At 36.9% G+C, this 8,049-nt stretch overlaps 3 protein-coding genes across 3 annotated transcripts; all 3 read left to right on the top strand.

The window, feature by feature from the left end:
* The first annotated feature begins 1,227 nt into the window (after positions 1-1,227).
* Positions 1,228-2,268, top strand: LOC139870781 (uncharacterized). The gene is made up of 3 exons (XM_071858557.1): positions 1,228-1,470; positions 1,557-2,021; positions 2,137-2,268. Exons 1-3 carry the CDS (start codon positions 1,228-1,230, stop codon positions 2,266-2,268), a joined length of 840 nt encoding a protein of 279 aa, XP_071714658.1.
* Positions 2,269-3,314: 1,046 nt separating this feature from the next.
* Positions 3,315-4,149, top strand: LOC139870780 (uncharacterized). Its single transcript, XM_071858556.1, has 2 exons — positions 3,315-3,784; positions 4,086-4,149. Exons 1-2 carry the CDS (start codon positions 3,315-3,317, stop codon positions 4,147-4,149), a joined length of 534 nt encoding a protein of 177 aa, XP_071714657.1.
* Positions 4,150-4,321: 172 nt separating this feature from the next.
* LOC139870779 (uncharacterized) lies at positions 4,322-4,780 on the top strand. The gene has a single exon (XM_071858555.1). It carries the CDS (start codon positions 4,322-4,324, stop codon positions 4,778-4,780), a length of 459 nt encoding a protein of 152 aa, XP_071714656.1.
* Positions 4,781-8,049: the final 3,269 nt, after the last annotated feature.

The raw sequence follows: 8,049 nt of genomic DNA, 5'->3' as shown, positions 1-8,049 counted from the left end.
TTATAGATAAAATAAAGGTTATGGTTGTTTTAAAAATGAATGCAGTCTTTGAAAAACGTCTCATATAGAGGTCAAAACCTAGCAACGAAATCAATTAATATGGAACGTTTATAATCAATATGAACGAGACATTTCATTAGTAGTGTCCCACAATACCATTGGGCCTAAAGTAGATCCGACCCTGCTAAAAAAACACAATCAAATTACCATTTTGTTGGTTTAATTTTTACGATTCAACTTATTCTTGCAATATTTGGAGTATATATTATTATATTGCATTATTAAAAACGATAGACTAAAAATTTACTACTAATGGTGTATCCTAAGGAATACATGCATAAAAGCATCATTTTTATATAGTAGAATGGATCAAAGAGCATATAAAATAACAATATTTGGCAGTTTTTAGCAATTGCCGTATAGTGTTCAGCCGGCCGCCCAGCGTCAAGCGTAAACCCTGCAGGCAGCTTCCATGCTTAAGCCCTTTAATTAGGCGCGTGAGCAGCACGTAGCCACGTCAGCCACACTAAAGTCGGTTCTGGATATTTCGCATAACCGAATTAATCAGCGTTTGACACGTGTATCCCAAGAATTTCGGACATTCTACGCCTATAAATAGACCCCTTGGGTCACCAACTTCAGTTAGAGAGAAGTACATTTTTTGTCACACACAGTTCTTTCTCACTCTAAAACATTAACCGCTTAGTAACAGAACGCTAGACGGATCAATTATAGATTGATCCAAAGACTGATTGAGGCCACCCCACTGATTTCTCATCCATGTTCCGGGTCTGCAGGGATTATTTCCCGAAGAAAAACATTAGTCGGCATCATATCACTCAACCCTAGGTTGTTATTGTATTGTACTGGTACCTTTCACCCGTTATACGAAAAATAGTAACAACATATGGCGTCATCCGTTTTGAAGAATCACTCAACTCTCAAATGTACAAAAGATCATAATCATAGGGTAATACCTATTGAGATGAACATGATACATAAGTGGCAAGCCGGACAACAGATAAAAGCATAAACGTTCGAAGATTGGAAGCAAGAGTTGATTGCTTTCCCTTCTATGTTTAATACTAATCCATCTGATGCTCCTGTGGTGATTGAAGTCTGTATAGCAAATTGTATTATTGGAGGAATATACACTGATACCGGGCAGGAGCAGATATTATGTATGAACATTTTTTTGTACAATTACCAGAAAGAGTAAAGGAGAAGATGAAAGACACTCTTATTCCTTTAGCAATTTTTTCTAACGATCCATCATGGTCAGAAGGAAGCATACTTTTAGAAGTGGTGTTGGGAAAATCACGATTCAAAAGGACAGCTCATATTGAGTTTCTTGTAGTAAAAGCAAATTCACAATATAATGTCATTTTGAACCGTTCAGCTATGATGACATTTGGAGTTGTGACGTCAATAGTACACAGAATGAGGAAGTTTCCTACGCCAGCTGGCATTGTAACGCTATACGCTAAACGGAGAATAAAAATAGAATGTGTGCAAATAAATTGAACCACTGTTAAGCCAATCATTCATGATGATAGATCAGTTTCACCAAATCCAGCATTTCCAGATCAAAAAATTATTATTGGAAAAACATTAACGAAAGAAACAAAAGAAAAGCTATACAATTTTTAGCTGCCAACATAGATGTGTTCGCATGGCAAGTTTCAGATATGACTGGAGTACCACGACACATTGCTGAGCATAAGCTTAATGTGAATCCCAATATTCCACCAGTGTGTCAAAAGAAAAGAGGTATGGCTCCTGAATGGACAAAGTTCCTTAGAGAGGAGGTTAGGAATTTAGTAGAAGCTGGGATATTACGGGAAGTCAAGTATCAAACATGGGTAGCAAATCCAGTGATGGTGAGAAAACCAGATAATACATGGAGGATGTGTGTGAATTTCACAGATATCAATAAAGCTTGCCCGAAAGATAACTACCCTTTGCCAGAAATAGATTGGAAAATGGAGTCTTCAAGTGGATATCAATTTAAGCCTTTTTTTGTATGCCTATAAGGGATATTATCAAATTCCCATGGTAGTACGGGATCAAGATAAAATAGCTTTCCACACGGCAGACGGAATTTTTTGTTATGTAAAAATGCCTTTTGGATTAAAGAATGCAGGAGCAACTTACCAACGTGTCATTGATATGACATTTAAAGATCAAATAGGCAGGAATGTGGAGGCCTATGTTGATGATATTGTTATCAAAAGTCACACGGAGGAAAGCTGCTTAGGGATATTCTAGAGACTTTTGATTCACTGCGTGAGATTATTATAAAATTAAATCCCAAGAAGTGTACGTTTGGTGTAGAAGAGGGTAAATTTTAGGGTCATATTGTTAAGGAGAGAGGTATTAAGGCAAATCCAAAAAAGATTCAAGCAATCGAGGATATGGTATCTCCAAAAACAAAGAGGGAAGTGCAAAGCTTGAACGGAAGATTGGCGGCTTTAACAAGATTTTTATCTAGAGCAGCAGATCGTTCATTACCATTCATGAAGGTTTTAAAGAGTTGTTTAAACAAAAAGGATTTTGCGTGGACAGAAGAAGCTGAAACAGCTTTTCAGGATGTTAAACGACTTTTAAAAGAATTACCAACGTTAACTGCACCAATAGCAGGAGAAACGTTAATTCTATATATGGAAGTGTCGCTGGAAGCCATTAGTTCAGTTTTAATTGCAGAATGGAATGGGGTGCAAATACCAATATATTTTGTCAGCAAGTTATTACTGCAAAGTGAAATCAATTATTTGCCCATCAAAAATTTGGTATATGCTTTAGTGCACACAGCTAGACGACTAAGGCGGTATTTTCAAGGACATCCAATTCTTGTTTTAACAGATCAACCAATAACGCAAATCTTGAAACATCCAGAGTCGTCAGGACTTTTAGAAAAATGGGCAGTTGAGCTAGGAGAATATGAAATAAATTTTTCACTAAGGCATGCAGTTAAAGGGCAGATTTTGGCAGATTTTCTTTTAGAAATGACTGAAAAAGTAGATTATTCACGAGATGCTAAAAACAGTAATTGCATATGGGAGTTGCATACCGATGGGGCATCAAATGAAGAGGGAGTCAGTGCAGGATTGGTGCTTACAAGTCCGGAAGGGGAAGAACATACATATGCACTCAAGTTTTGTTTTTATGCATCTAACAACGAAGCAGAATATGAGGCATTGTTTTCCGGCCTCCGTACAGCATCTGAGATGGGAATAAAGCATTTACGTGCCTATGTGGATTCTCATATTGTAGTACAATAAGTTAATGGGGCGTTTGAAGCAAAAGATATATCAATGAAGCGACTTTTGCAATTAGTTGAAAAGATTTCCAAGAATTTTGAAACTTTGGAGGTTGTACAAATATCAAGAAATAAGAACAAAAAAGCAGATGTGTTGAGCAAATTAGCAACATTAACATTTGATCATTTGTATAAGAAAGTTTTGGTGGAAGTTCTGAAGGATAAATCAATTTATGAAAAGGTGGTAGTAGCAACCATTGAGGAAGGAGGATCGTGTTGGATGACTCCTTACGTGAAGTATTTGCAGGGCGGAACACTGCCAGATGATGTCACGAAAGCAAGACGGATAAAGATAAGTGCTCAGTTCTACGTATTGGAGAATGGTGTGCTCTATAGAAAATCTTTCAATGGTCCAAATTTGAGATGTTTAGCACCAGAACAAGCTATAGATGTGGTGAAAGATATGCATGAAGGTTTGTGTGCACAGCATTATGGTTATAGAACTGTTGTGGCACGGATAATGAGGCAAGGATATTATTGGCAAACAATTTAAAGAGATACAACAGAGACAATCAAATCGTGTATGCATGTCAGCGGCACGGGACCGTCCAGCGTCCGTCAAAATATGATTTAATTTTAGTTTCACCTGCATGGCCATTTTGCAAGTGGGTAATTGATATAGTGGGACCATTCCCAAGAGTGTTGGCAATGAAAGATTTTTGGTGGTTGCAATTGAATTTTTCACTAAGTGGGTTGAGGCAAAGGTTTTAGCACGGATAACGGGTGAAAACATAAAGAAGTTTATATGGAATGATATTGTGTGTAGGTATGGTCTGCCAAACGAAATTGTAAGTGATAATGGCAAACAGTTTGCAAAAAAACCCGTTTAAAAGTTGGTGTGAGGATTTGAGCATTAGACAAACATTCACCTCTGTTGCTCACCCACAAGTAAACGGCCAAGTTGAAGAGACAAACAAGGAAATTAGCATAAAGACTAGACTGGGTTTAAGTCAGACTAAATAGGTAGATGAAGGACCATATGTTCTTTAGGCTCACCGTACAATGCCAAAACGGAGGACGGGGGAAATGCTGTTCAGCTTGGTGTATGGCACTGAAGCAGTAATACCAGCTGAGATCCATGTGCCAACACAAAGAGTTTTGGCATTTGATGTAGAAAACAATTCATCCGTCTTGCGTGAAAACTTGAATTTATTAGAAGAAAGGCGGATCATGGCCGCTATGCATCAAGCGGATGCTAAGCAGCGAATGGAAAAATATAACAATAAACGGGTCAGGCATGTGCAATTTAGAGAAGGAGATTTGGTGTTACGAGACAATGAAGCAAACAGACAAGCAAAGCAAGGGAAGTTGGGGCCACGATGGGAATGGCCATACAAAATCATACGAGCACATCCTAATGGATCATATACCCTTGCAGCGCCCTCTAGAGAGGAAATGCAGCGGATATGGAATGCAATGAGTTTAAAGAAATTTTATGTGTGGTATTGCATATTCAAGTAGCCTGATCAACTATTATGAATATGAGATGCAATCATAAATGTAAAAATTTTTGTAAAGTAATAAAAGTTAAAACAGTTATTCTTATAGCATACTATTCATAATTTTTATCCGGCCAAGGATTTTTAATCAGATGTCACAAAGCTTTGTGTCATCCCTGCCCACAGAAAAGAAGTTTATTCTCGATGGCAAAAGTTCAATCATACATAAAAGGTTGAAATGACAGCGGATGACGTAGAACTCCGCTGAGCATCCAGCCAATAGATTGTATCTACGACCGTCATGACGTAAAATGTTAAAAAAAATGCATGGCTATCCACCATATTTGATTCTTATAAATCAAGCACATAAAACTTTGGCACAATTAAAACAAAGTACTAAAATATATATATTTCTATTTGGCATTGATGATTCAGAATATAATACAAACATTGCATATCGTAATTTCAAATTTAAAATGTCGTCCACTTACGCAGTAGAGTTGTTACATACATTTTCTAGTTCAGGAAAAGATAATTGTTCTATCTGCTCACGTACAACTTTAACCCTATTGATAGCATCTGGCTTTAATTCAGAGGTAATATTATCAGGTAGCGACTCAGGAAAGTTGGGCACATTTTTCTTCAGTGTTTCCAGAAACCTTATACGTTCAGCGTCTAGCGCAACGGTAATAAACTCATCAAACGGTTTGGTCAACGTTTCAGAAGCAAAAGTATTTTTCACAATCTTTGGAATGCTTGTAGTAAGTTACCTAGTCTCATCTTGGCTTACCTGTAATTGTTCTTTTAAGGCTGTCTCAGAGTTGGTTAATGTCTCAAATTTATGAAGGTACCATTTCTCTTTTGTTTCCATATCAACAAAACGAGCTTCAGCAGCACGCTTAGCAGCAACAACAGTCTAGTTCAAGTTTAGCAGTCTTTACTAGCTCAAAATCCTTCTCAATCCTCTCTGATTTATCCCGATGCACTTGATCAAAGCGCTCTAAGCGTTTCAAATTATGAAACTCTGAAGCAATATTCCAGATAATGCCTTGTGCTCGAGACTTACGAGCATCACTATCGATAGATTTTCAAAAAAGGGGAGAAGTGAGGGAGACACCATGGCTTCAAGATACTTCATAAAATCCTCATAGCTACCTGGAGGACCCGAAAGAAATGATGGCAGGCTAGCCGTATCTAAATTAGGAAGGCTGATCCATGAACTGCTTTCACCTAATCTATTACGCTGGATGGGAGGCGAAAGAGCAAGCCTTCTCTGTGCCTCTCCTTCAGATGGCATGGCTGGATTAAAATAGCAGTTGTTATTTATAAAGTTTTTCCAATCCAGATACGATGATTCAAAATTCAATACTGGGTACTTATCAGGGTCAACATTATAATAGCCACCATCGCTAGGCATATGGAAAAGGCAAAAAATATTTTCTTCTGCTATTGATTCAAAAGAAAGATTACCAGCAGCACGGCGTTTGCGTGAATTTGTTCGGGTCAAAGCCGATTCATCAACAGGCTCATTCTCAAATAAGCTTTTTTCAAGTGTTTCATCAACCATCTTTTCTGATGCAAATTGTAGCTCCTCATACTTTATATGGCGCAAAGCGGTGAGCGGAGTAATGGCTGTAATAACAAAATTTAACAAATTACTATGCAGTAAATACAAATCAATAAGCAAACTGAAATTGTTAATTCTAGTATACCTTTGTTTTTTAACATAACAATAGCACAACCACGAGTTGCTTCATCCCATTCATCATTAATTGAACATAAAGCAAGCATATGTTCCGGATATCGTCGGTTAGGAATTCTTTCTTTTTTCATCATGTTTACCAAGTTTCGTTCATCAGCCGATAATCTAGGATGGATAATTTTGGGAGGATCGAGTGATGTACGCCAGTAATAAGCTTTTAAAAAGTTGTTGGGAATTACTTCACTGTTGATAAAGAAGAAAGAACTTTGCCAATTTTTTGAAACGTCACTGGTAGTAAGAAGAAATCAATCCATATTCGAGATGCATAACATCCCTTATCGTATGATTTAACGGTAGCAAGATGACAAAAAAGGCGTACAGAGGGTGTAACACTTCGAGCGTGACAATACATTTTGAAAAGCATAATTTTTCGAATTGACATAGGCTCAAATTGGCCAACACTTACACCGTAAAAGCTGCAGACTTTTAAATAAAATGTCATAAAAGGAATACGGAGATGAGAAAAGAATAGTGCACGACCGTAAATAGCAACTTTTCCAGAAGGGGGATGAGATGCACGTTCATCAGGAAGTGGAATTACGGCGTCGGCCCTAAAGAATTTGGGAAATGCAATTCTAACACGATCTAAGTATGTCGGCGTAATTTCGCTGCGAATATTCTCTACATTAAGGATAGCCATTGATTAGATAATTAAGAAGGGGAATTTTGACAGAGGTTTAAGGTAGGTGAAGAAAATTTGATTAGGGTTGAGTAAATGCGAAACAATAAAATCTGAGCTTTAAATAGCGAACTAAAGATGAACAGTTGATGTTAATCGCATGGATGATATGTTGACACGTGTCAGGTATACAAATATGCATGAAAAGTAAGTTTAATTGAAAATAAAATTCAAAATTCAAAAAACTGGCTTTTTGCAGACCATGATCAAAAAGTGACTGACGTTACAAAGAAACAGAACGGATGTAGCAGGTTTATGTTCCCAAGGAAAACGACATCTTTTATTTTTCTAGTTTAATTGAGACGACCCGTCCTAATCCATAAGGACGAATACAATAACATATGATTACATTGCGAGGTATTTGACCTCTATATGATACATTTTACAAACATTGCATTCATTTTAAAAGACAAACTTTCATTTCATCGAAAGTTGATAGGCATGCATACCATTTCATAATATCCAACTATAAATGACCTAATCTTTCATTTGCTTAATCATAATCTTTAATGAACTTAATGACTTGAATGCAACGTCTTTGAAATATGCCATGAATGATTCCAAGTAATATCTTTAAAATGAGCAAATGCACAGCGGAAGATTTCTTTCAATCCTGAGAATAAACATGCTTTCAAGTGTCAACCAAAAAGTTGGTGAGTTCATTAGTTTATCGTAATCAATCATTTCCTTAATTTTAATAGACCACAAGATTTCATATTTCAATTTCTCATAAACATCATGCATGCATATAGCCATCTGCATAAAAATCATTCATATGGATTGAACACCTGGTAACCGACATTAACCATAATGCATAGAATATCCCCACAGACATCGTCGTCTGTATAAT

The sequence above is a fragment of the Rutidosis leptorrhynchoides genome, chromosome 10 (assembly GCF_046630445.1).
Source record: "Rutidosis leptorrhynchoides isolate AG116_Rl617_1_P2 chromosome 10, CSIRO_AGI_Rlap_v1, whole genome shotgun sequence".
NCBI lineage: Eukaryota > Viridiplantae > Streptophyta > Magnoliopsida > Asterales > Asteraceae > Rutidosis > Rutidosis leptorrhynchoides.
The sequence above is the reverse complement of the archived record's forward strand: the minus strand, read 5'-3'. Positions and strand labels throughout refer to the sequence as shown.